We start from the raw sequence: 27,905 nt of genomic DNA on the forward strand, positions 1-27,905 counted from the left end.
ATTAAATAATTTCTCTTTTGATAGAACCAAAAATAATAATTGACCAACAGGCTAGTGACCTACTTCTTAAAGGAAGATCAGCTATTTGAGTCCTTACTTTCCAAATGGAGGTCAGGATTCGAGTCTTAGTAGAAACGTGTGTGCGGGAGTACCAACTAAGAAAATAATAACAACAATTGTCCCGTTAATTAATTCTCTCTAAAAAAACCAAAGAAAGTAAATATAAAGTTATTATATTAAGGGTAATTATGATATTATAAAATAAAAGAAAGTAAAGATAAAGTTATTATATCAAGGATAATTATGATATTATAAAATAATAGATGATGAACGAATGAATTGAAATATTCTCATCTTTTTCTTTTTTTTTTAAAAATAAATAAAAATAAATAATAATAATGGAGTACAATTGTTAAAAAAAAAAAAAAAAATAGAATGCAAATATCACCTCCCCTATTCAATGCAGCTCTCATTAAATCTTCAAATAACTTAACGATGTCCGGTTGCCTCAACGTAAGAGCACGGGAAGGCAGCCACTTCTTTCATCAGTTAAGGTTTTAATGCCATAGTAATTTTTTAATCTAAATGCAAAATCAAATAGATAATCGGAGATGGAGCATTTCATAATCACCAATGGCTTACAAAATCCCTTCTTCAATCCTTTCTTTCCCAAGCGTGACATATTGAACGACATATAATAGAGTATTACAGGCTACAGAGAAAACCAGAATAAAATCAACCAGCTAAAGACAGGTTATTTTACAAAAGTTACAACACTAGAAATTTCCTATTATGAGGAATACTGTAATTTTGAAATTTTATTTCTAATAGAGAGATTGCATAAATAGAAAAGAACCCTAATGATATGTTTGGCGGCACCGAATCGACACCTTAAATTTGGAATTGGAGAAAATTTAGTACAAATTTTCAACTAAACTTATTCCAATTCCAAATCCAAGACACCGATTCGGTGATCCAAACATAACATAAGTAGTTTGTCCTTCACTTCAAGAACCATCATGCCTCGACACAGGATATGTCTGGTAAGCCTGTGAACACTGAGACCCAGCGTAACGGTTGAAATTTTGTTGAGGATATTGAGGGCCTGAAACTTGGAGAAATCCATTTTGTTGATGACCTGAAACTTGGTGTTGGGGATGCTGAGGACCTGATACTTGGTGCTGGGGATGTTGAGGACCTGAAACTAGGTGCTGGGGATGTTGAGGACCTGATGCTTGGTGTTGAGGACCTGAAACTTGGTGTTGAGGATATTGAGGACCTGATGCTTGGTGTTGAGGACCTGAAACTTGGTGTTGAGGATATTGAGGACCTGAAACTTGGCGAAATCCCGAAAAGGCAGGCATCTCTTGACTCATTTTGGCAGATATTGCAGGTGACAACCAAACATTTGCTCTGGCTTCTCCATTAAAGAGGTTTTGTGGTCGGATGGTATTCCCCCCGTGCATCCACCTAGACTGACCCACACTCGTACTTTTCTTGTATTCCAGTTTATGAGATCCAAGTTCACTAGTCGAATATCCTAATCCTATGGTACCTTTCTTTTCCTTGGGAAACCTCTCAGAGGTTGCTAAATCAGCTGTTCCCAGTTTAGCCTGAAAAAACAATATCAACAAAACACAAACTGTCATATAATAAGCAAAAGACCAAGGAAGTCCACCCACATACATACGCAGATGGAGAAGGATCTCCTATTCAAACTCAATATAATTTAGAAAGCCTGCTAATTATCTGATGAAACGAACCGTGGCAATATTCGTGCAATTTCGGGCATAATGACCTTCCTCTCCACACCTGAAGCATCGAAAAATAGACCGTGGGCATCCCTTCAAAGACAGGAACTCCATAAGAACAGTGGATATCTATCCACAATAATTGTGCTCTAACAAACTGTTACATATACAGTAAACAGATAGAATGTGCGACTTACAGAACCCAAATGACCAGACTGCCCACAATTGTAACAAGAAACTTGTTTTGGACCCTCATTAATGAATTCAGCACAACAGAGATGGCCGAGAGCCTTGCAAACATAACACTGTATTTTCTGTCCACGTGAAAAGAGCATAAGTGACTTAGAGAACCCAAATAACCAGACTGCCCACAATTGTAACAAGAAACTTGTCGTGTACCGTCATTAATGAATTCAACACAACAGAATCCCCTAATTACGTTATCAGCACTTAAAGTACATAATACACGAAATGTTCTGCAAAATTTAATACCTTGATATCTTCTGGGGAATAGTCATTATTACACAAGAACATATCATGCCCTGAATCCCCACATCTTAAACAGAATTTAGAGCTTCCACTGGTTGCTGGGTGTTTCTCCGTACAATCCTTGTTGATGTGGCCTCTTCCACCACAGATAGTGCAAGCCTTTCTCTGCACGGATATCAAGAGGACCACAATCAATCCCACACTCATGTAAAGTAGATCGCTATAATGAGCTTCATTCTGCCAGCATATTTATTTATTACCAAGTTCCATTAGGAATGTTTTGGATAGAGAAAAATAATGTTTATGCCTCCTCAATCAGACATTCAAGTTTCTAATGATCAACCCTCATATATTACTGTTTATGATTATCAGGTTTAAGAGATTCACCTTGAAAGGCGTTTGACTGAGTATTATTAACTAGTCAATGTGTATTACGCATCTGCTATAGTTAAAATTATTAAAGGAATTATTTATTGAATAGGAAAAAAAAATGGATTTTTTTTAACAATATATCTAAATGATATTTACTCTAGAAAAAATCCATGCAGCAAAAAAACATAACCAAATAAAGGTCCAAAAAGAATAACATATTAAGTTGGATCCGGACAACAAAAGATTTCTGGGACAAGCAGAATAATCTAGTAAAATATTAGAAAACCTGTTTGCATTGCTTCGCAATGTGCTCCAAACCCCCACAAATAAAGCAAGGTTTCTTCTGCTTTTTCACTATGCAGTTCACAGCTATATGATCATCTGCACCACAACTGAAACATGTTCCCCTGCTGCTTTCCGGATGATCAAAGTATCTTGGACCACGCTAATACAATAATTACGAATAATTAATTCCCATGAAATCAGTTCTTATTATGACTTACGACTTCCTAAATTTGTAATTAGCTCCAAAAGTCTCTACTCACAAGAAGGTTCCGTAGCACAATATTTTCAGTTGTCTCAACTGATTTTGTTTCTTCATCTTTACTTGAGTCTACCTGCTTCTCTTCATCAGCAATTTCAACCTAGGGCAAGAAAAATGTTAAAAGGGTCATTTGAAGCCATTGCAAGCTCGAACTCCTAATTCCCTTAAGATATATATTAGTTTTGATGCAACAGCTAACACAATGAAAAGAGAATTAGAGCAAGAGAATTCAAGGGCACATGAAATTAAAAAAATATAGCCTAAGAAGCATATCAGAGATTGCTAAACACTAAAATATAGCCTAAGAAGCATGGATATGGACACAGGACACGGATACGATACGAGGATACACTGACACATCAAATTTTTAAAAAGTAGGACACATGCACGGCATGGACACAACTAATATAAATATCAATTTTCATTTATATATCCATTGAATGAGGCAATTATAGAACTTTAATTAATTTATAAATTCTACACTAAAGTTACATAAGTTAGAAGATGACGTTATTCGGATCTCAAAAAGAATGTTATATTATATATGACATTACCATCCTATCTTACCATTATAGTTGCGTTTTTGTTCCTTAGAGATTGAACACTTTGATGCATGTTCATAATGTTGTTTGCAGGACTGTTATGCGTTTGTTTTGTATAAAACGAAGAGTGTAGGATGTGTTGGTTGTGTGTCCGGAATGTGTTGACCAAGTGTCCGAGATGTGTAGGCCAAGTGTTCAAAATAATAAATCAAAAATAAATTAAATAATGGACACGGCCATGAAATGTTGGACACGTATCTAGGAGTGTCCATGGAGAGTCGGTGTCAGACGCGGACATAGCACCTCTTAGAAGTGTCCGTGCTTCTTAGCATATAGCTCAAGAAAATAAAAGTGATCATTAAGATACACAACATAAATAAACATGGCGAAAACACCAGGAATTTTGTTGAGAATACTTGGAAGGTTTTATATAGAAAATACCAATTAAGGAAAGATGGAAACTAACTATAAGGTTTCCTAACTTGAAATCAATTGAATTAATATACTTGTCTGATTAACCCAAATGTCTAAAATAATCAAATCAAATCTCTTACTCTTAATTTTATAACCCACAATATTGCTCCTAATAAGGCTGGAACATTCAACTCTCCCTTAAGGAGGAAAGATCATTCCATTTGAACTAATATCTATTGATATGGTTTAATTTTAGCTCTCACATGATTATCTTGACTCTATGACTCTGTCTATGGAAATAACACATTGTAAGTTGGTAGTGTCTATATATTTTATTTTATTGCAGGTGTATGGCATATACACATATATGCCAAATAGGTTGCAAAAGACTGCTTATTGTCATAGGAATAGTGAAATAGTTGAAGAGAGTTCAATTTAGAACCATCCACCTGCTACAATACCACCTAGAAAAAAGTATAACACAGTGCGAGAACTTTATTGAACTTCTTAGACAGTTACACCCATTCCTAGTTTAAGTATAAAATTCAACTAATAAAATCGAAGGTAAACACAAATTGTCCTCAACTTGAAAAATATCTGAACTATATTAGTTTTGATGCAACAACTGAAATTTACTGAAAACATAACAATATTTTTAAGACAGCACTCTTATGCACCAGTCACCCCACATCCACCCTTCCAAAGACCAAAAAAAAAAAAAAAACTAAAATAAACAACTTACACCACCCTCTTGTGCTTTGATCCTTGTCAACTCTTCACTTACAATCGCCTTTGTCAGCACCGTTTCTCCAAGTCCATCTAAGCTGCCCAGATTTGTAGTTATTTCATCATTTTCAAGAGACAAGGAAGAGAGAACAGTTACCCCTGCAGACCTTGCACCATCACAAGCCTTAAATGCTATTGTTTTTACAGCTTCGTAAGAGTGTGCCTGATTTTCTTCCTTTGTAGCATCAGCCTAAAGAAATGCACAAATGTGGAAAATGACAATTCTAATAGGCAGCAAGCTAAATCTTCCCCAAATATCTTAACTTCATGTCAAGCAAAAAAAAAAAAAAAAAAAGTTTTTAAGTATAAAATTCAACTAAGAAAATGGGACCTAAACTCAAAATTTCCTTAACTTAAAATATAGTGTTGATGCAACAACTGAAATTTACTGAAAATGGAACAATATTTTAATAAAGTATTCTTATTCACCATAAGACACAGAGGTACAAGGTAGAAAACAAATAAAGAGAAGTCAAATCAGATAAGTAAAGGGTAAATTACACTTACCTCCCCTCTAGTTAGGGTTTATATTACACTTAACCTCCCATGTGTTTTGAATAATTACAGTTACCTCCCTTCTAGTTACATGTGTGTAACAAACCGACCCTTGCCGTCAGTTTCACTAACAATCAGAGACAGTCAATGCTTATGTGGCAAGTTTGTAGCTTCATATGACAAATATGCTCTTTAAATTGTTGTGAAGACATTTTTGTCCAATGCTCCTTGTGCGAAAAGACAATTACACCCGCATTTCCGCCAATCTAATTTTCTTTAGTTAGGGGTATAGTTGTCTTTTCACACAAGTATTGGACAAAAGTGTTTTCACAGCAATTTGAAAGGCATATTTGTCGTATGAAGCAAAAAAAACTTGTCGCACAGCATTGACCATCTCTGACTGTTAATTAGGAGTCGGTTTGTTACACATGTAACTAGAAGTGATGTAACTGTAATTATCCAAAACATAGGGGAGGTAAGTGTAATAAACCCTAACTATAAGGGAGGTAGATGCATTTTATTATTTAACTTACATCACTCTCTTGTGCTTTGATCCTTGTCAGCTCTTCACTTACAATCACCTTTGTCGGCACCATTTTTCTGAGTCCATCTGAGCTGCCCAGATTTGTAGTTACTTCATCTTTTTCGGGTGACAAGGAAGAGAGATCAGTTACCTCTGCAGACTTTGCTTCATCAAAAGCCTTAAATGCTACTATTGTTTTTACTGCTTCAGAAGAGTGTGCCTGATTTTCTTCCTCTGTAGCATCAGCCTAAAGAAATGCACAAATGTGGAAAATGATAATTCTAATAGGCAGCAAGCTGAATCTTCTCCAAATATCTCAACTTCATGTCCAGCAAAAAAAAAATGTTTAGGTAAGAAATTCAACTAAGAAAATGGAAACACAAAATTTCCTAAAGTTGAAAAATATCTGAACTATATTAATTAGTTTTCATGCAACAACTGAAATTTACTGAAAACAGAACAATATTTTTAAGACAGTTCTTAAGCACCATAAGACCCAGAAGTGAAAGGTAGAAAACAAATAAAGAGAAGTCAAATCAGAAAAGTGGACCGATCAACTTCAGATACAATAATCAGAAACCCCCACAAAATAAATAAATAACTTACATCAGTCTCTTGTGTTTTGATCGTTGTCAACTCTTCACGTACCATCACCTTTGTCGGCACCATTTCTCCGAGTGCATCTGAGCTGCCCAGATTTGTCGCTGCTTCATCTTTTTCGGGAGACAAGGAAGAGATATCAGTTACCTCTGCGGACTTTGCTTCATCATAAACCTTAAATGCTATTGTTTTTACAGCTTCAGAAGAGTGTGCCTGATTTTCTTCTTCTGTAGCATCAGCCTAAAGAAATGCCCAAATGTGGAAAATTACAATTCTAATAGCCAGCAAGCTGAATCTTCTCCAATTATCCTAACTTCATGTCCAGCAAAAAAAAGATATAGGTATGAAATTCAACTAAGAAAATGGAAGCACAAAATTTCTTTAACTTAGAAAAAAATATCTTTGATGCAACAACTGAAATTTACTGAAAACGAAACAATATTTTAAGACAGTATCCTTATGCACCATAAGACCCAGAAGTAAAAGGTAAAAAACAAATAAAGAGAAGCCAAATCAGAAAAGTGGACCAATCAACCCCAACCCCTCTCCTCTCTCCTCTCTTCAACAACAAAGTAAATAAATAAATTACATCGGTCTCTTGTGCTTTGATCCTTGTCAACTCTTCACTTACAATCGCCTTTGTCGGAACCATTTCTCTGAGTGCATCTGAGCTGCCCAGATTTGCAATTACTTCATCTTTCTCGGGAGACAAGGAAGAGAGATCAGTTACCTCTGCAGACCTTGCTTCATCACAAGCCTTAAATGCTATTGTTTTTACAGCTTCAGAAGAAAGTGCCTGATTTTCTTCCTCTGTGGCATCAGCCTAAAGAAATGCACAAATGTGGAAAATGATAATTATAATAGTCAGCAACCTGAATCTTCTCCAAATATCTTAACTCCATGTCCAGCAAAATTATTAATAATAATAACTTAACTACAATAATTTAAAAATGACAATATTAATCAAAATCTAAAGAAAGCAGTAATTTGATAGACACTGTGATGGTTTTATATACAATAAAATTATATTTCCTGCTGGCAAATTTTTAAAATTTTATGAGTCAGAACTTCAAACTCCACTGCGGAAAAATATGACACTTCTTTGTCCCTCTTGTACTTATTACTTCCTCAATTTGTCTACAAACAAGTTTATTTTACTCCTACATTTTTTCCTAGTACAGAGAATTCCTTTTTCTTGGATAGAAAAGTTTCTGGTCATTGCTGGACAGATTTTCAGTGGACTTGATAAATCCATGGCTATGAGCTAGCACCGCAATGAGTGTGGGTAAGTAAATACGGAGGCAAATTGGTGGAGTTTGGGTTTGATCCGTGAGTACCATCCAAATCCAGAGCAACGCCCTCGTTGCGGTTGGACCACCCTGTCTACCCAAGGACAGACTCGGACGCCCTCCGGGCCGGACGCTTGGCGTGACACCGGATTAAGGACTGAGTCTGGCTCTGATACCAACTGTAACAGGTGGGCGCTTGTCCATTTACCCAAAAGCTCGAACTGTTGGATAGTACTGCATGCCTACCCATTAATACACACTTCAACCCCCAATCCAAATCCGATGTGGGACAAGTTTCACTTGTAACAGTAAGGCAGATGAAAATGTAATAAACTATCAAATTCAACCAAGTGAATTGACTGGCTGTGTTATTCCATTTTCATTAATTTTTTGGTTGTAGAAATCCAATAGCAAATTTTTTTAAGTTAAACTACACCGAGTTACCTGCAGGGTAGAAAAAGATGGGTCTGGGTAAAGGTGTAATCAATTTCATATGTAATTTTATTCTTAAATTTTGTTCAAATTTTCTTTGAGGTACGCTTAACATCAAAAAGTAAAAACTAAAAATATGTTCCATATCTATCTTTTAAAACTAATTGTAAAATCATTAGTTGATAGGCCTTCTTTTAATTCATTATCTCCCCCTGAGAAGAATCACTAATACAGATTTTGATTTAATGATTACTATCATCAAAAAAAAAAATTGAAAATATTATTTAATTATACATTTACTCCTTTCTTTTTCCCTTTTGCAGCATATAGGCAAACAAACACTTCCAAAAAATGCAACCAAACGATACCTAAAAGGAAATATTGTTGAATCAAAATTAATAATAAAAAAATCAAAGAAAATTCTAAGCATATTAATTACATAGATTGAAGAAAAAAGGACATCAAAAACGTGAATATTATAGAAGAATTTGACCATGAAATTCGAAATTCATAGTTCGGCAACTATGGAGGCACATATAAGTGTGCGCGCGCGCGTGCAAATACAAGCACATACATATACGTAAACGAAATACCTTCTGGTTTTGTGCTTCGAATCCAACCATTTGCTTCTTGTTTCTCTTCTTTTTATTCTTTTTCTTTTTATTCTGTCTCCAGATTTTCTCAGCTGCGAACATTGCAGCGAGGTGTGGGTAGTCAGTCAAATCCGCAAGCATGTCGTACTCTCTCTGTCGCCGAGTTTTACCCACGGCTGATTCATCGAGCTTTCTCTTCTTCGTCTCAAAGGGTTCGCAGATCTGAACCTCATCTTCACTGTCATCCAATGAAATCACAACTCTAGTATCATCCACCAAAATCACAACTTCATCGTCACTATCCTCCAACGAAATCACAACCTTTTGACGGCTTGACTCCATTTCTTCTGATTTATGACAAGTATTGTTAAAGATATATAGAGGCGGGTGTACATATATAGAGAGAAAGAAAGAGGTGGACGATAGGGTAAAGGATCGAAAAGTGGGATTTTGAGAGAGACAGAGATAGAGGCTTGTTTGTGGTGTGGCCTTCCTGAAGTTCACATCAATTTTGTCAATCAAAACTGCTGTACTGTACTACTGTGTACAAAGCCACACAGTTATAACTTGGACTCTGTACTTGAGCTGAGTGCGAGGACACCTGTGAGGTTTAACATATACCCATATACAACTTAGCTTTTTTTTGTTTTTGTATTTTTTTTTTTTATTATTTTTTTTTTTTACATAGACAGTGGTAATTTTGATTCAAATGAGTCCTGAAAATGTTTACAAAACGAAATTATCCTTTAATATTTGATTTACTTTTAGGGTAGAGTATAGTGACCTGAGATTTGATAAAAAGACATTCGGATTAAATTTATCTATTTTTTGGACAAAGATAGCCCGAAAGTTAAAAAATGAATAAAGACACTCATTTACATAATCAAATTACCCTTTAACCGTTTAGGAGGCTTTTTTAACTTTATAATTTAATAAATTAGACCAATTTACCCTTACAAACAATTTATGTATATAAAAAAAAAGTAACCAAAAAAGAAAAAATTTTATATTGTTCACTTTTTCTTTTCTTTTTTTTTTATTTTCTTAAAAATTTAGACGTCTAAAATAATTATTTGATTCAATACATATATTTCAAATAAATTATACTTTGTTATTACTTCTTTTCTTTTTTTTTTTTATTTTTAAATTAAGATGCTTAAATCTTTCATCTAATAAAATTAAACCAATCTCTTTTTTTTAAGAATAAAAAATATGATACCAGTATAATTTTATGCATCTTAAATTATATATCAAATATTATGTATTTCTCAACATAGAAGAGAAAAAATAATAATAAAACAAAGGGAAAAAAAAAAAAAAGGAAAAAGATAATAATAATAAAAAAAAGGGAAAAATAATAAAAAATAATAATAAAAAAATAAGGGAAAAACAAAAAAAAAACAAAAACAAAAGGTATGCATAAAGTTATAGAGGTACCTATTTTCTTTTATATTGAGAAATGCATAATATTTGATATATAATTTAAGATACATAAAGTTATACTGTTAACATAGTTTTTATTTTTAAGGAAAAGAGATTGGTTTAATTTTTTTAGATGAAAAAATTAAACATCTTAATTTAAAAATAAAAAAGAAAAAGAAAAAAAGTAATAACAAAATATAATTTATTTAAAATATATGTATTAAATTAAAAAATTATTTTAGACTTCAATATTTTTAAGAAGTTGAGACATTTATAAAATAAATAATAATAAATAAATAAATAAAGTAATCAATATAAATTTTTTTTTTTATGCATAAATTATTCTTAAGTAGATTGATCCAATTTATTAAATTATGTAGTTAAAAAAGTTTCAAAAATGGTCAAAGGTAATTTGTTCAATTTTTCACGTAAAGGAATACCTTTGCTCATTTTTGAACCTTTTGTCCAAAAAAACAAAAATTAAATTTACCCTTATATATACACTATTACCCTTTTATATATATATATATATATATATGGAAGAGCAGGGAAGAGAGAGCACCAGCCGTCGCCGCCTCATCGACGCCGCCCCCACTACGCTACCACTCCCAATTCCCCAACCTCCTGCCTGTCGTGGGCCCTACTGAACCCACTTTAATTTTTATTATTGACTTCCCTACCCAGCTCTGATTACCAGTTTGGATCCTATCGCTCATCTTCTTTCTTTGTTTTTTTGCCCCTCTTTCTCTCTCTTTAAACTTTCTCTCTCTACCTATATTTATAGATCCTTAATTTATACATACACGCACATGTTTAGTACTGTTGTCATTATATATAGTTTAGCTAGAACCCATCTTCATATTAGAGAGAGAATATAAGCAAATAATACTGCTTGCTTGGTTTTTCATTTCTTCTATATATATATATATACATACACTTGTGTTCTAGCTTCAATTTGTTCATAGACATGTTGATGAACTGCACAGATTATGCTCCCGAGCAACTCTGCTACATCACTTGCAACTTTTTCAATATTATTCTTGGGGGTGATGAGTAGTGGTGGTCGTGGTTGGGAGTGGTGGTAAGAGGTGGAGCAATCCGACGGTCAATGGTATCATGGTGCAAGAGACCAAGAATCGACGACGTTTTCGGATCTGTTTGGCAGCTTTGATGAGGGAGAGGTCGACGCCGCTATTTAGGGCGTCGAGTGGTGGTGGCAGCTGGAGGAAGGTTGAGTCGTCTTCGTCGTCGTCGTCGTCGTCGTCGTCGTCGTCGTCCTCTTCGTCGGCGGCGGCGGCTCGTTTGCGTTTAGAGATGTGGTTGTGGTGGTGATGATTTCAATTGTTTGTGTTTGTTTTGATGGAGAAATTAGAAAATCTGTGTCTGTGCAATTGGGATTTTTTTTTGTAGATTTTTCGTGAGTTCAATTGGCTGGGTTTTGGTTTTTCATGGGTTTAATTGGCTGGGTTTTCTGGGTTTTTCATGTGTTCAATTGATGGGTTTTGGTTGTGGTGGCAGAGGTTGGAGTGATGGGTGGAGAGAGAGAAAGAAGGGGTGGGCAGTATTGGTGGTGGCCTGGTGGGTGATAGTTACGGTGGTGACTATGGTAGGGTATTTTGGATAATAAAAAAATAATTGTATAAAATAAATTGGTAATTAAATGTATTAAAGGTTAATAATGTTAATTCAGAACTATTATGTTATGTCAAATTAATGTTAAATTTTAGATGTGTCGTTGTAATTATTTTATTTTATTTTTTTTACTTCATTTTTTAGCAAATTTGTAGCTGAGCTGACAACCCATTTTTACTTTTTTTTCTTTTCCATTTTTTTTTGCAGAATTACACAAGTATTAATTTTCCATGGCATTTCTTGCCTTTGAACAAGGCAGACCCATAAAAGTGATTTTTTTTTTTTTTTTTTCCAAATTTTAGGATTATTTTTCTGGTGGGAGGCAAATTATATTGTTATTATTATTACTATTATTATTTTTTCAGAAAGTTGGTGATTGGTAATTGACTGAAAAGTGTTTTTTCTTGGAACAATATCTACTTACTTACAGGTGAGTATGCGACCCCTATTTTATGTTAATATGGTTCAATCACAAATAAATATGTAATATGTAATTACAAAATTTTTAAAAAAAAAAACAATAAATAAAGAATAAGTGACTCAATTTATTTTAAAAGAATATTATTTTTCTTTTCTATTACTCTTTTTATTTTGTTATTTGTGATTGGACAATAAGTAGAGGTCGCACTCTTAGTGATGATAAGTAGAATTGAGTAGGTAAATATAGTTTAATCACAAATACACATATAATATGTTTTTAAAAAATTAAAAAAATAATAATAAATAAAGAATAAATGGTGACGCAATTTATTTCAAAAGAATATTATTTTTCTTTCCTATTACTTTTTTTATTTTGTAATTTGTGATTACGGATAAGTAGGGATCGCATTCTCAACGGTTAATATTATCCATATATTAACTTTATATTGAGTAGTTTATAGTTTTACTTTCCTATTGATTCAAAATTACATTTAACTCCAGTGAAATTAATAGCATAATTATAAGGTATTTCCTATTTATTCAAGAATTAGCTGTGATCTCTTTAAATTAATATTTTCTAAATAGATTTATATCCTAGGTATGTTTAGGGTAAATAAATAAAGTCCGGAATCAGTTTACATGAATACTGAAATTAAATTTCAATGTCATTTTTGTCTCCCATCTCATTTTAATTTCACTTTACAATATTTTTTTATTATTATTTTCTGAACAAAAAACGCTTTGTCTTTGTCCCGATAAAAACTTGAACACTTGAACTACACCAATCGGGCATTCATACCATCCGACATTCAGGCTACAGCCTTGGTTTTAATAATTTAAGACAAAAAAATTAAAATAACAAATTTTTTTTTAATACTTTTCAACAAAAATACCAACACGAAATCAATAAAAGTATTTAAAGGCCAACTAATACATATAATTTCAACGTCAGCATATAATCCAGTAAAAGGTCATTCTCATGCAAAACAACGTTAGAGAAAGCACATGGGACCCCGACATAAGGATCCCTTATTTGGATTAAGCAAAGTTCCATTTTTAGTTGCAACCAAAAACTACTAGAGTAGCTTCTTTTACATTACATCATAGCAATTATGCTTCACATACATTATTACATTTCACAACGTACATTTTGAAGGCCAAAATACCCCCACAATTACTTATGGGACTCCTTGGGTGGCTTTACAATGAGGATGGGACATTTTGCATGATGTGCACAATAGTCACTTACACTCCCCAAAAAGGCCCTGCAATGAACAATTGACAACATAATACATCAATACAAATGTCGCATATTATACGATAATAAAGATGTTGACAAAAACAGGTAAAGGTGGGTAAAACCGTAAAAGCATATTGATGACAGAACATAGTGTCTAAAAAAGAAGAGCAACCTTTATTGACAACATTAAAAACACACATGATTGGATTATATACAATAGAAATTTGATATTTAGGTCACGACTTCCGGTGAATTGCTTTACCCACAAATTTTGATTGGTCTTACAATCTACTCTTAACTTCTCATCCTTCAAATCATTTTCATTCATATACAGCCTCTCCACACATATCATCTCCTATGTACTCTTGCAATATTCATTCATATATATATAGATGACTTTACCATTACTCACATACCCCAAATCTTAAAAAAAATTATTCATTTTTCAATTTATTTTTATGTTATTTTCAAGGTTGAAAGAATAACTCCATATTTCTTTAATTTGCTAAAAGATGCGTATCATGTTTCCTCTAACATTTACATGCTGATCATGTTAATTATATGATTTGGAAAAATATAATTATGAATACGTTTTAAGGGTGGCCACGGATCGGATTAGGCTCCGCTCCCAATGGATTATAAAAATTTTAATCCGTCACCAATTTGTTACCCCATGGATCGGATCGGAATAGATCCGCGGATTGGGTTTTATCTAAATTATCTATTATTATTATTATTATTATTTTTATAAGTAATATTATTTATTTATCTTTTAACCCTAACCTAATACATAAAAATTTAATTTATTAATATTAATTCATATATTTAAATAATTATTAACTAATACCCTTTAGAGTACAATAAATTATCATTAACTAATTAAATTATCTAATATATTATTTGAAAATATATATATATATTTCACGAATCAAATCGGATCGGATATGGATTTAATTTTTTTGAATCCGCTACCGATCTGTGAGTATAGCAATATGATCCTATCCGCACGGATCGGATTCACGGATTATTTACCCACCCCTAATATGTTTTCATATCAAAATTGAGATACTGTCAGGAGACGCTAGGATGAGTAAAATACATGCATATGTGAGACTCTGTACAAGCACTTAAATGCGTACAATGCGCTGGTGTTAACAATACCAATGTCAAAAGAAAATTGCACATCAAGCTATTAGAATTTAGTGGAAATAAATCAAATTGCAGAAATCACCTTTTAATCTTGCTAAGACCGCGGCTGCCCATAACTAAGAGATCAACGTGCATTTGCTCTGTAGCTTGACAAATCATGTCCTTCGGGTCTCCTTCGAGAATTAAAGTTTCTGTTTTGATCTGTGTAGAACATATATGAAATCCAAAAACATTATAGATAAACCAAAAATAGATGCTACTACTATATATATTGTCACAGGGGTAAATTACACTAACAGCATCCATGGCTGTCAGGGTTTGTCAAGGTCCCAACCCCGTAACAAACATCCACTAAGGGAATTAAAAAGAATTGTTTTGTCTCAATATCCTTTTGTATCGCATTATTATTCTTTCATCTGTTGATAACCTAAGGCGCCGGAGAGGTTTTGACAGGAATTGAACATGAATAGTTTTGAATCACTTCTATGCCAACTCGACCATATTCGCCTTTTTGTTTATTATTATTTCTTAGTTAATATATAGTTAGATTAAAAACTAATTATATTACAAACTCAGAAGTGTTTCACGAAATAAATTGGGAATTATAAACTCACCATCCTTTCTTTGCACATTTGTAATGCACGAGTGAGTATGATAGCAGCAGTTTCCTCTTGGGCCTTCCTTACAGATTCCACCACTGTAGGTGTTGCATATACAACTTAAAAAATTGAACAATTGGAAATCATACATAGTCAGCAGACAGTATTTTAATTTAAACAAACTGCACAACCTCAAAAACATATTACTAAATTTTATTTAAACTCTTTTTAATGATGCAGGGTGTCGAGATATCAAATAGGATAAATTTTCTTTTATTTTGAAGCATGATATATATATTCCCAAACGTTTTTTTTTTCTTTTTTTTCTGTTGTCTTCTAAAATCATCTCAAGATGTTAATGAAGGAGCGTATAATTAATCAATTGCTCATTAAATTGATTATGCAAAGGGTTCTTCTTCTACCATTGATTTTAAGTACATTGCATTATAAATGAACCAAAGCCAAACTAATTAAGGGTCTGTTTGGCGTCGCCAGTCAAAAGAAGTTGCATGATCGAAGTCAGACCATGTAAAGCACATTAATTAATTTATATAAGTATTGTTTGTTTTATTTTATAATATACTCTTTCTAAAACTCCAATTTTGAGTTTTAGCTAAAAGTTTTACTGAGTCACAAAAAAAAATGTAGTATTTTTTATTTTTATTTTACCAAACTCGATGAGAAATTTTAAATTAAAAATGTTGTGGAAAGGAAACTCCAAATTTGAGTTTCAACTAGGCTTCATCAGTCCAAAAAAAAAAATTAACGTTTTAATTTTTAATTTTTACCAAACACAACTAAAAAGAGAATTTTCACTATGTCTAATGCAAGAAGGGGAGTTAACTTGTTCCGCGTCGGACCGGATTGGGATCAAAAAAATGAATGTGTGTATATAAGTTGGGTGTTAATTCCAACTAATAGCTTAAGCTTTTGGTTGAATCACGAATAATGCACCGTTACATCTGAACACCAAACATTTTTCTTCTTTAAATTTAAATTCAATTTTATATAACAATAATTTTAGAAAAAAAAAACTGTCAATCAAACCAGCTTGATCAATGTTATATTTTTCAACTTTTAATTATTCATATAAAAATTGAGCTATGGAATAAAAAGGATTTTAATAAAGCGAAATCCCCTTTCAATCCGCAAAATTCAACCCTTAATTTTAAGTTTTGAAAGAGAAAATGTATAACATATATCACTCAATGTAGACATAAATAGAGAGAGAGATGCGAACCAGGTCCAGCAGGGTAGATGTAGGGCTGGAAGGGTTGCTGGACGTGAACAACGGTGATCTGATCATCCTGGTTGGCCGGCGGCTGATCAGGTGCTGCAGCAGCAGCAGACCTGAAGAGGTTATCGAGGGCCCACTTGAGAGCGTAGAAACTCTCATCGCTCTCGTCCACTGCCACCATCACCTTCATCTTTCTGATCTCCTGACCTGCTATCAACGGCTGCTGCTGCGTCTCCTCTGAAACTTCAGTACTACTCATCCCTACTTGATCAGCTAATTTTGTACTTTGCATCTGTACTATTTTCTCTCACTATATATCACAAATAGTAGTACGTACTTGCTAATCGATATGTTTAGGTACCATTTGTAACTCATATGTGAACTCCATACGTCTGTTTCTCCAACAGATGGCAAGTGAAAATGAACGTTAACACATATACCAGGCTACGTGTCACCACAAACGCATAAAAATCCTTTGTGACATGCAAACCAACGGCGGCACTACTCAACCCTCGGTTTCACGTTTTGTCCTACTCTCTTTTTCGTTTTGTCTATTTTTATTATAAAAGTAGACAAAAATTTATTATATACAGACATATTAACTTTGTTATTATAAATTTGTGTGTGTGTATATATATATATTAATTTGTCTGTATATTTAGTTTGTGAGTTGTGAAATTTTTTACTTATATTGATAAAAATATCACTTTTTAATTTTTTTTCCCCCTAAGGCCCCAAACTAGTACTTCAAGCCGTCCGTGGGAGTTGCATAACAGAATTGATTATTGCAATCTTGAATTTTTTTTATATCTCACGCATAATAATGCCCAGAGAACACAGATATGACTGTTTACCACATAATTTAATAAGTATGGGTTTTAATGAATTTAGTGATTTTATTGAACTTTTAAAAATCATTTTAACACGAGTAATGATCTATTCATGAATTTTAGATTGATTATATTTTTATGAAATTAATGAATAAGCAAACCTAATTAGTAAATTTTATGTATTCCTTGAAGATCATTTAACACAATCAATTAACTATTTATAAATTAAAGAGTTATTAATTTTATTTTATTTTAAATTAGCAATCATTATATATAATTAAAATTAGAAAGAAAAAAAAAATTCCTAGTTGGTACTCACACATACTTGTCTCTTCTGAGACTTGATGACCTCCCTTTGGAAAGTAAGAGACTGATACCGCTAGGTCACTGGCCCATTAGTAAAGAAGAAAAATATTTAAACTGGTGAAATGAAGTCAATGGTAATAAATAAATACTTATAGAGGAATTTTAAGTAATGATGTATCTGAATTTTGTGTTTAGTATTTGTATAAACTATATATTAATTAGATCCATAATGTAGTTTCAAAAGTGTGCAAATAACACTCTTACTGTTCAAACATTACTCCTGTAATTTCAAAATAGTGCAAATAAGGGTTTTTGACCAAGAAAATTGGCATGTGTCGTGCATGTGACAAAAAATTGGCCTTTAATACCAAAACTACTATTTTGCATTACCTAAAATACCCCTTTGAAAACACATGGGTTTTTTGTGCACTTTTGAAAATACAAGGGTTTTTTTTTAAATATGAAAATAATTTTTAAATTTTGTTATTCTTTCATTTATAACGGCGGTTACGGCTCTCTCTCTCAATAATTAATTTCTAAATAAATTTTTTTTTCCTCTCTCCTATCTAACTGTTTTTTTTCTCCATATAAGTTTACTCTCTCTCTCTCTCTCTCATTTTAGAGAACACACACACCCTCTCTAACTTCTCTCCCACCATTATATTTCCATTTTCTATTTCTTTCTCTATTTTGATCATTTCCTATTTTTGTCTCCGTGTTTCTTTCACTCTTTTTGCAGGTTGATTGAAAATGGCTTCATCTTCAAGCTCATATAGCAAGAAATCAAGAATGCAAGCATCAAGTCCAACAAATAAATTTGTATTGTGATTGTGGAGTTTTGACTTCATTGAAAACTTTTTGGACTAAAAGAAATCCAGGCTGAAAATTCTATGGTTGTTCAAATTACAAAATAAAGTCATGCAAGTTTTATAGCTGGGAGGATGAAAAATTATTAGAATATTACAAAAGGTTTGTGTTTGATCTCATGTGTGAAGTGAAGAAGTTGAAAAACGAGAGGAATAAAAACTACCATGAAGAAAGGAATGATTTTTTGGGTCTGAGGCATATAAATGGTGGTTATAATGGTGTTTTTGTAGGTTTTCTTCTCGGTTTTTCTTACTTGTATTGCAGTGGTAGCAATGTTTGCAGCTGTAAAATGAATCATGCAATATTTATGAAGCTGTGAACCTGTGATGCAAAACAATCATGCATTCATTGTGAACCTATAGTTCAAAATAAGTTATACATCATTGTGAACCTGTAATTCAAAGTAAGTCACCATAAGTCATTCAAAATAACCATTAATATTATGCATCCAGATCACAAAGTATTAAAATCTTAGAACTACTAGCACTAGCAGTAAAGTTTTACAACTCATACTAATGTGAACCTGTGCAAAGTGTGCATACACATAAATAAAAAAATATTGTCATTCAAGTCAGTACAACCACAAAAAGTCATTGAATTGATTAGAAAGAATACTACATGCACATGAAGCAAACAAGTCACCCGTAACTCCCAAAGTAGCTTTAACCAAAAGTACACCAAAAGAGTTGCATCCAAAGTCAGTTCAGCCATTGTCCATTGTCTTACAAGTAAAAAATGAATGTATTAGATCTGTATACATTTATTACAAATAAATGAATGGAATCAAACTTTTTGAGACTGTCCACATACCATAGATTCCTGGATAGTAAGTGTAGGGTCAATTCCAAGTGTTTTAGATTGGGGCATATAAGTAACATTCACATGCAATAAAAGTACGTAGACAGGCATAAGTTGCACATGCATAGTTATTACACTCGATCAAAAATTACACAGTTAAAAAAAATAAGAATATATATTACCTATTGTTGCACATTTGCATTTCCTCTAGCCCTAACTAATATTCCACCCCCTCACTGCTACTTTCTCCCACAAACAACCCAGTTCTCTTCAAAGGAGGCCTTCCACCTTTGCCCCCTGGTGGTTTAGGAGGTTTTGCATCATTCTTACAGCTTCTGACATTATGCCCTTCCATATTACACCTTCCACACTTCACTTTAAAGTTCAATCTTCCAGAAGCAGTTTTTTTACTTTAATTTCTTTCAGTTCTTTAGCACTCTTTTTTCTTTGCTTTGTTGGCCTTCCCATTTTTGGTTTTTCTCTCAATAATGGGAGTATGGGAGGATATCCTTCAATGTTCAGAATTTTTCTCAAACAAAATGGCTTCACTATATGTGTATATATCTTAAGGTGTGTCTCACTGCAGTAGTAATGACTCACATAATCTTCAATATTACCTCTCCTATAAATGATAACAGCTGCTGCATGTATGCAAGGTATACCAGTGACCTCCCAAACCCTGCAAATGCATTTTCCGTTTACCATATCAACTCCATCATTCTCCCCAATACTGTCAACCTCATACAGTTGTGGTCCTGTTGGCTGCGCATGACATTTTCTAGTTTTCAGCCTCAATTTATCCACTTCATCCTGCACCTTTGGGCATAAAAGACTATGTTGGCCTTCTATGTATTCTCTCTTATTATTACACTTCTTCAATAAGTATCTCCTAATTATTTCAAACATATAAATCAATGGTTTGCCCGTGGCCTTTAGAATCTGCATATTCCAAGATTCACACATATTATTACTATTTAAATCACACTTTGAGTCCACTCTAAAGCCACACTTGGACCATAAATATTGAGGGATTCAGTTCAGCCACTCAAAAGCATCATTGTTCATCTTCTTAATGTTTGTCACGTGAGTCTTTTACACCTCAAGTGTAAATACATTAGAAGCATTCAATAATTCAGTTTTCAATTTGAGACATAAAAATTTCTTCCTAAAATTTTCATACATATGTCTAATATAAAACATATGGTCAGTATTCTCACACAACCTATCCAACACATCAACCAATCCCTTTTGTCTGTCAAAGAAAAAAGTTAAAGTGATAAGGGGACCAATGATTGCAATCAACTCATTAATAAACCACTGCCAAGTGGCCTTTAACTCAACTTCCACCACTGCAAATGCAATTGGGTAATAACGATCATTTTGGTCCCTACCAACAGCACTTAACAATTGTCCTCCATATGGCCCTTTCAAAAAAACAACCATTTAGCCCAACAAATGGCCTATAGCCTACTTTGAAACCTCTCCACATTGCATATAGACAATAAAAAAAAACCCTCAGAAACCTTTGCTTACCCTCACTGTCAATTTCTTTTTTCACTTTGCATACACTGCCAGGATTTGTCTGCATAACAAGCTCACAGTACTCTCTGATCTTCATAAACTGCTCTTCAAAATTACCTTCAATCATTTTCAAGGCTTTTACCTTAGCTCTACTTAATTAACTTGAATCTAGAAACTAGTATCTCAAAATCCTTTTCAATCAAGCCATTTAAACCACAATTCTTCCAAATTGGGTCCATTCTGAATTGATTTATGTAGTGGTTGGCTATGTACCTTGATGTTGCTTGCCTATTTGTTTCAGGTGGAATATAGTGGTGTGTACTTTTACATGTCTTGATTTGAAAAATATTATCACTACTATTCTTTGAGGCATGAATCCTCCAACCACATTTACTAATGCACACAGCAGTAATCCTGTTTTTTTCATTTTTCTTAAGCCTAAAATCATACTTGTATTTTTATAGCATGGTCCCTCAATGCTACCCTAAAATCATCTACACATGTAAACTTCGTCCCAATTTATAAGGGTTTAGTCCCTAAATCCCTTTCAATAACATATTCACTAGCTTTGATGTTGCTATCAACTTCCTCATCCGATGAGCTATGAACACTCCACAGCTCATCACTTAGTGTATATACAGAATCTCCATCTAACTCTTCTACTTGACCCCATAAAGCTTTGATATCACCATTGTTATCCTCAGTCTCAGGTGCAAGTGAATGGGAGGAGGAATGGACAAGTGAATGGGAAGGGGAATGAGGTGAAGGCGCAAGTGCAGGTGCAGCTTCAGGTTCAGGTGCAGTTGACACATCAACAACTGGAATATATTTACCTCCAACAACTAATACCTTCACTAATGAAAAGTTCTTGTACATTACAAACATTTATAACAGACATTCATCAGGGGTTATTAACACATAATTTCCATTACTAAGGTCTTTATAATAAACTTCACTTTTCGGATCTAAGTTCAGTAGTTTCAACATATCTTCAATTTCAAAATATGACGTATGATCAGGATCATAATTATCAAATTCATCAACTGTAACGACCCACTCCACTATATGGTATAATATTGTTCGCTTTGGACCTAAGTCCGCATAGTTTTGCTCTTGGGCTTTACCCCAAAAGGCCTCATACCAATTAGAGTGACACACCTACATATAAGCACTTCATATTTCCTTTTCCCTTTCCCAGGCGATGTAGGATTGTGCACCCATAACTCGCCCGGTGTGGTAGTCTGTTAGTGTCTCACACCCACCCATGGCACACCCGCCCACAGGGTCATCACAATTCACCCCCATTGGGGGCACGACGTCCCGGCCGGCACACTTCCAGCTGGGTCAGGCTCTGATACCATTTGTAACGACCTACTCCACCACATGGTATGATATTGTTTGCTTTGGATCTAAGCCCGCACAGTTTTGCTCTTGAGCTTTACCCCAAAAGGGATAGTGATGAACCTATAGGCGATTGCGAGACACTGACAGGCTACCACACTGGGCGAATTACGGGTGCACAATCCCACATCATCTGGGAAAGGGAAAGGGAAAGGGAAATGTGAAGTGCTTATATGTAGGTGTGTCACTCCAATTGGTATGAGGCCTTTTAGAGTAAAGCCCAAGAGCAAAACCGTGCGAGCTTAGATCCAAAGCGAACAATATCATACCAAGTGGTGAAGTGGGTCGTTACATCAACTTTCCCCCCAATATAGTAATAGTGGTCCTTATCAAATTTCCCATCATAATGCATCTCAATTGTATACTTTTTAAACATTATAAACAACACCTACAAAAAATTAAACACGCAATACACTTAACATCAAATTACATGCATGTACAGACAAATAATTTACATGCACTGTAAGGACAAGAACATAATGAATATTATGCATTGTAAGGACAAGAACATAACGAATATATTACATGCATGTGTAGACGCAATATGATAATAAAGAATACTAACATCAGTGTAAGCACATTAATAGAACCAACCTCAAATGAAAAATAAAAAAATAAAAAATTAGACAAGTTAAAGTCAAATTAACACTTTATTAGACATGTGAAACCCCAAAAAAAAAAAAAATAAATAAATAAAAAATAAAAATAAAAAAGGCAAAAAGCCCTCATTTTTATCTTAGAATTGTAACCCTATTTTTAATTTTAAAAAAACTACAATACACTTCAATAAGCCTGAAGAAGACAAAGTGGAAGTTATTTAACTATAATCGAAGCAAATAGAGACATGTGGAGCCCAAATTAGTTGACGATCGACACAAAACCCTAAAGGGGACCATATAGATTCGAATAAAACCCTTTTAGTAAATTATTATTTAAGAAAGTATTATTTTTGAAGAAAAAAAATATGATTTGTGTGTATATATGTGTGTTTCTAAGGCAATTTGTATATTTCCAAAGCTAATATGTAATTAACTTCATTTATTTTGGAAAGATGAAATAAATAATGAAAAAGTGATTTTTTATTGACTTACAACTAAAATACAAAGATTTTAGGATTCAAGAAAATATTATCGTTACATCTTAAAAGAGAGGTTATGAATTTAAATCATTTCTATCTTAAAAGAGAGTTTATGAATTTAAATAATTTCTACATAAATTGATATGCCTGAGAATATTTTTTCAATAGTTGATTCTTAAGTTCTTACTTCTTAGGAGGCCTAAAATATAAAATACGATTAAGCTTTAATGTCAAAACATTTTTGGAAGCCTTGTTTTAGGAAACAAAGGTTATAAAAAAGATATGTTTTTAATTTAGAAAATTTGATTTCTAGATCAATGGAACATACTAGTTGAAATTAGTTAGTTATAATTTCATAGAAGAGGAAGCCAACATACTAGTTCGTGCACTTAGTATATTTGCTAGGCCTTATAATGCAACACTCTTTCGGTGCTAAATTTCTAATGTTTTAAAGTGGGTTTGCATATAGACTATTAAGCATAATCCTATTGAAAAAATTAACATACCAGTGAATTGATGTAATAAAAAAAAAAAAAAAATCCTTAATAAATTAAATGTCCACACTGCCGTTTTAGACTCTTGGGCAATTAGTTCGCCAGAGCGCCATTATGAGTTTTAGACATAAGTTTACCTACTGAGACTTTTAACCACCAGCATACGAAGCAAAGTGTCACGGACTTGAACCTTTTCAAGCTCCCGTGCGGCCTTAGACACTTTCAAGCCCCCTTGAAGCGCTAAGTCAGCCTACCCGAGTGTGCTAGCTTAGTGAAGACTAAGCCTAGACAAGTGTTTTGCTTACTTGGGTGTGTAGGAAGAGGTTAGGCAAGTGAGCAAGATAGTTTGGGAATGTATAGAACTTGTATTACTTGAGATGAGAGATTACAACTTGGTTGCTTGGTGAGGAGCAAATGAACTCCCACCTCCTATTTATAGGCCTTTGGCCTTACAAGAACATTCTAGATGTGTACAAATGTGTGGCCTAGATTTAGTGTCTAGAATCCTCCAGAAATATCTACATAACTCTAGAACTTTCTACTATGTACAAGACAAGTCTAGAGAATTTTAGAGAATTCTATACAACTCTAGACAAGTCTAGAAAAGGCTAGACAACTCCACACTAATCTAGAGAATTCCGAAAAGTTCCATACTTGTGTAGAGAAGTCTAGAAAGCTCCAATCCATGCAGGCTCCATGTCATCGTCTGCTGGGCGTCTGCGTGGCGCCTGCGTGGCATAGCCTCTTGGTAGCGGGGTGTGATATTCTCCCCCACCTAAGCTCGCGACGCCCTCGTCGCGTCTTCTTGCTTGAACTGCTGGATATGCTCTGCGAACTGCCATAGTGTATCCTCATGCTCCCAGCTCGCCTCGCTATCTGGCAGGTTCTTCCACTTCACTAAATACTCTGTATATTTGGGCACACCTCTCCTGCTCATCACACGATCTGCAAGGATGCAATCAACTTCCTTGTCAAAGGATGTGACAACGGCCGTGGGTGCCCTATGCGATATGCCCCGAGTAAGGTCTTCCGTGTCTTCATGATAAGGCTTGAGCATGCTGACATGGAAGACTGGATGTATCTTCAACTTGGGTGGAAGCTCCACCATGTAGGAGACCTTGCCCACCCGCTTGACGATGGGGAACGGGCCCTCGTACCTCCTTACTAGCCCCTTATGCACGTTCCGGAAGGACTTGAATTGTTGGGGTAGTAGCTTAACCATCACTTGGTCTCCCACTATGTACTCCACCCGCCTTCGCTTGGTGTCGGCCCACTTCTTCATCTTCTTTGCCGCCTTGTCAAGGTACGCCCTAGCCAAGTCGGACTGCTCATGCCACCTCTTGGCAAATTTGTAGGCCGCCGGACTCTTACCATCGCAAGTTGAAGCAATGGCGTTGGGTGTCATAGGCTGTCGTCCGGTGACAACCTCAAATGGACTGTGATTGGTAGCCTCACTCCGCTGCAAGTTGTAAGAAAACTGTGCCACCCCAAGGAGTTTGGCCCAATCTCGCTGATTAGCACTCACATAGTGCCTCAAATAAAGCTCCAGGAGAGCGTTGATGCACTCTGTCTGCCCATCTGATTGGGGGTGGAAACTCGTAGAGAAGTTAAGATCCGTCCCCATCTTCTTGAAGAGTCCCGTCCAAAATCTACCGGTGAAACGCGGGTCTCTATCACTGACAATATTCTGCGGAACTCCCCAAAGCTTGACCACATGGTCAACAAATAACTCTGCTGCCCTCTCTGCTGTGCAGTCTGCTGGTGCGGGTATGAAGGTGGCATACTTGCTGAATCGATCTACCACCACTATAATGCTCCCGCAACCCTCTGACTTGGGTAAGCAAGTGATGAAATCCATAGAGACGCTCTCCCATGGTCTCTCTGGAATAGGCAGTGGCTCTAGTAGGCCTGCAGGATGCTGTTGCTCAATCTTATCTTGTTGGCACACAAGACAAGTCCTCACATATGTCTCCACGTCATCTCGCATCCGAGGCCAATAGTAAGAATCTTCAAGGAGTGCTAGTGTGCGCCGCATACCTGGGTGACCAGCCCATTTGGTGTCGTGGCACTCCCGTATTAGCTCCTTCCGCAAGTTGCCCCACCTGGGCACAAAGAGTCGGTCCCCCGTAGTGAGAAGTAAATCATCCCTTAGCCAAAAGCGCCGAGTCTTCCCTTCCTTAGCTAGCTGAATAAGGCTTTTGGCTAGAGGGTCATGCTGCAACCCTTCTTTGATTCGCTCCACAAGAGAGTGTTGGGGCCGACTAATAGTTGCGAGCTCGGCCTTGCGACTAAGTGCGTCCGCCACAACATTGGCCTTGCCCGGCTTATATTCGAAATGGTAAGTGAACTCCGCTAGGAAGTCCTGCCAACGAGCTTGCTTGGGGCTAAGCTTCTTCTGTGTCTGGAAGTAGCTGGTGGCAACATTATCCGTCTTGATCACAAATTGTGCCCCGAGCAAGTAGTGCCTCCAAGTACGTAGGCAATGGATGACCGCCGTCATTTCTTTCTCTTGCACAGTATAGCGCCGCTCAGTGTCATTAAGCTTGCGGCTCTCATAAGCTATGGGGTGTTCTTCCTGCATCAACACACCCCCAATAGCGAAGTCCGATGCATCCGTGTGCACCTCATATGGCTTGGAGTGGTCGGGCAAGCTAAGTACCGGCTCCTTCGTAACTGCCCTCTTCAAGTCATCAAATGCCCCCTGGCACGACTCTGTCCAACTCCAAGCACGCGCCTTCTTGAGAAGGTCTGTCAATGGGGCTGCTCTCGCCGAGTAACCCTTGATAAAGCGGCGGTAGTAGTTGACAAGCCCAAGGAATGAGCGTAGCTCTGTCACCTTAGTGGGCGGCTCCCACTCTTGAATGGCCCTCACCTTTGCCTCATCCATCATCAGCTTGCCATCCCGTATCTTATGCCCTAGGAACAACACCTCCTCTTGGGCAAATGAGCATTTCTCCATCTTCACATATAGGTCGTTCTCCCGTAGGACTTGGAAGACCGCGCTCAAGTGCTGCACGTGCTCCTCTAGAGTGGTGCTATACACAACAATATCATCCAAGTACACCACCACAAAGCGATCCAAGTAGGGATGGAAGAGCTTGTTCATCAAAGTACAAAAAGTAGCAGGTGCATTGGTGAGGCCAAACGGCATAACAAGAAACTCATAGGAGCCATACCTCGTTACACACGTAGTCTTAGGCTCATCCCCGTCCGCTATCCGCACCTGGTAGTACCCCGAGCGCAAGTAAAGCTTAGTGAAGTAGCGTGCTCCACCAAGCTGATCAAAGAGATCGGCAATGAGAGGAATGGGGTACTTGTTTTTGATAGTCACCTTGTTGAGCGCCCGGTAGTCGATGCACATGCACAAGGACCCGTCCTTCTTCCTCTGGAACAACACCGGTGCGCCATATGGGGCCTTCGATGGTCGAATATAGCCCGCATCTAACAGTTCCTTAAGTTGCCTCCGCAACTCCTCCAACTCTGGGGGTGCCATCCGATAGGGCACCAAAGCAGGGGGTTTAGAACCCGGTTCCAGCTCAATCTTATGATCCACCTCCCTCCTAGGTGGAAGCTTCTTGGGCAGCTCTTTAGGCATCACGTCCGTGTACTCGTCTAGCACGGCTCGTATCTCCTTAGGCACCTCTTCTTGTGGGGAAGGGACTAGCTCATCTTCGGGTGTCTCCAGTAACGTAGCAAGGTAGCTAGTCTCTCCCTTCTTGAAGCCCTTCTTGAACTGCATAGCTGACAAAGCTTGGGCTTCCAACTTGGCGCCTCGCTCCACTGGCACCATGCATGCTGTGTTGCCTTCCATAATACACATAGTGTTAGCAAAAGGGATGGGGAAGGCTCTCACCTTGTCTAAGAACTCCAACCCAAGGACTAGTTTGAAGTCGTCCATGGGTACCACTGATAGATCTATGTGGCCACCCCACTCGCCAATGCATGCTTGGACGCCATGTGCCATGCCATGTATGGCCTTTGCCGCCGAGTTAACTGCCTTCATGGAGCCCTCTTCTTTGCTATACTTGAGGCCCAATCTCTTGGCCTCGTCAAGGCTCACAAAGTTATGGGATGCACCCGT

The 27,905-nt window shown here is 35.8% G+C and overlaps 2 protein-coding genes across 7 annotated transcripts; both read right to left on the reverse strand.

Moving 5' to 3' along the window:
* Window positions 1-598: 598 nt before the first annotated feature.
* On the reverse strand, window positions 599-9,392 carry LOC132293180 (uncharacterized). 5 transcript variants are annotated; one of them, XM_059790535.1, is made up of 11 exons: window positions 8,831-9,391; window positions 7,106-7,339; window positions 6,523-6,756; window positions 5,927-6,163; window positions 4,855-5,088; window positions 3,158-3,256; window positions 2,899-3,057; window positions 2,244-2,405; window positions 1,949-2,065; window positions 1,764-1,844; window positions 599-1,613 (listed from the first exon to the last, which is right to left on the reverse strand). In XM_059790535.1, exons 1-11 carry the CDS (start codon window positions 9,170-9,172, stop codon window positions 1,008-1,010), a joined length of 2,505 nt encoding a protein of 834 aa, XP_059646518.1. In that variant the 5' UTR covers window positions 9,173-9,391; the 3' UTR covers window positions 599-1,007. The 5 variants fall into 5 exon arrangements, with proteins under 5 accessions (XP_059646518.1, XP_059646520.1, XP_059646519.1 ...); XM_059790537.1 differs by having other exon boundaries at window positions 7,247-7,339; window positions 8,831-9,390; XM_059790536.1 differs by having other exon boundaries at window positions 7,148-7,339; window positions 8,831-9,390.
* A 3,824-nt stretch (window positions 9,393-13,216) lies between these two features.
* LOC132293183 (universal stress protein A-like protein) lies at window positions 13,217-16,876 on the reverse strand. Of its 2 annotated transcripts, none has more exons than XM_059790545.1 (4): window positions 16,533-16,876; window positions 15,308-15,390; window positions 14,776-14,894; window positions 13,217-13,569 (listed from the first exon to the last, which is right to left on the reverse strand). In XM_059790545.1, the coding sequence occupies exons 1-4, from the start codon at window positions 16,819-16,821 to the stop codon at window positions 13,479-13,481; spliced, it is 582 nt and encodes a 193-aa protein (XP_059646528.1). In that variant the 5' UTR covers window positions 16,822-16,876; the 3' UTR covers window positions 13,217-13,478. The 2 variants fall into 2 exon arrangements, with proteins under 2 accessions (XP_059646528.1, XP_059646527.1); XM_059790544.1 differs by having other exon boundaries at window positions 13,219-13,569; window positions 15,308-15,411; window positions 16,533-16,875.
* Between the last annotated feature and the right edge of the window lie 11,029 nt (window positions 16,877-27,905).

Source organism: Cornus florida, unplaced genomic scaffold (genome assembly GCF_030987335.1).
Source record: "Cornus florida cultivar Cherokee Brave unplaced genomic scaffold, ASM3098733v1 CherokeeBrave_3.0.0_Hap2_Chr02, whole genome shotgun sequence".
Lineage (NCBI taxonomy): Eukaryota > Viridiplantae > Streptophyta > Magnoliopsida > Cornales > Cornaceae > Cornus > Cornus florida.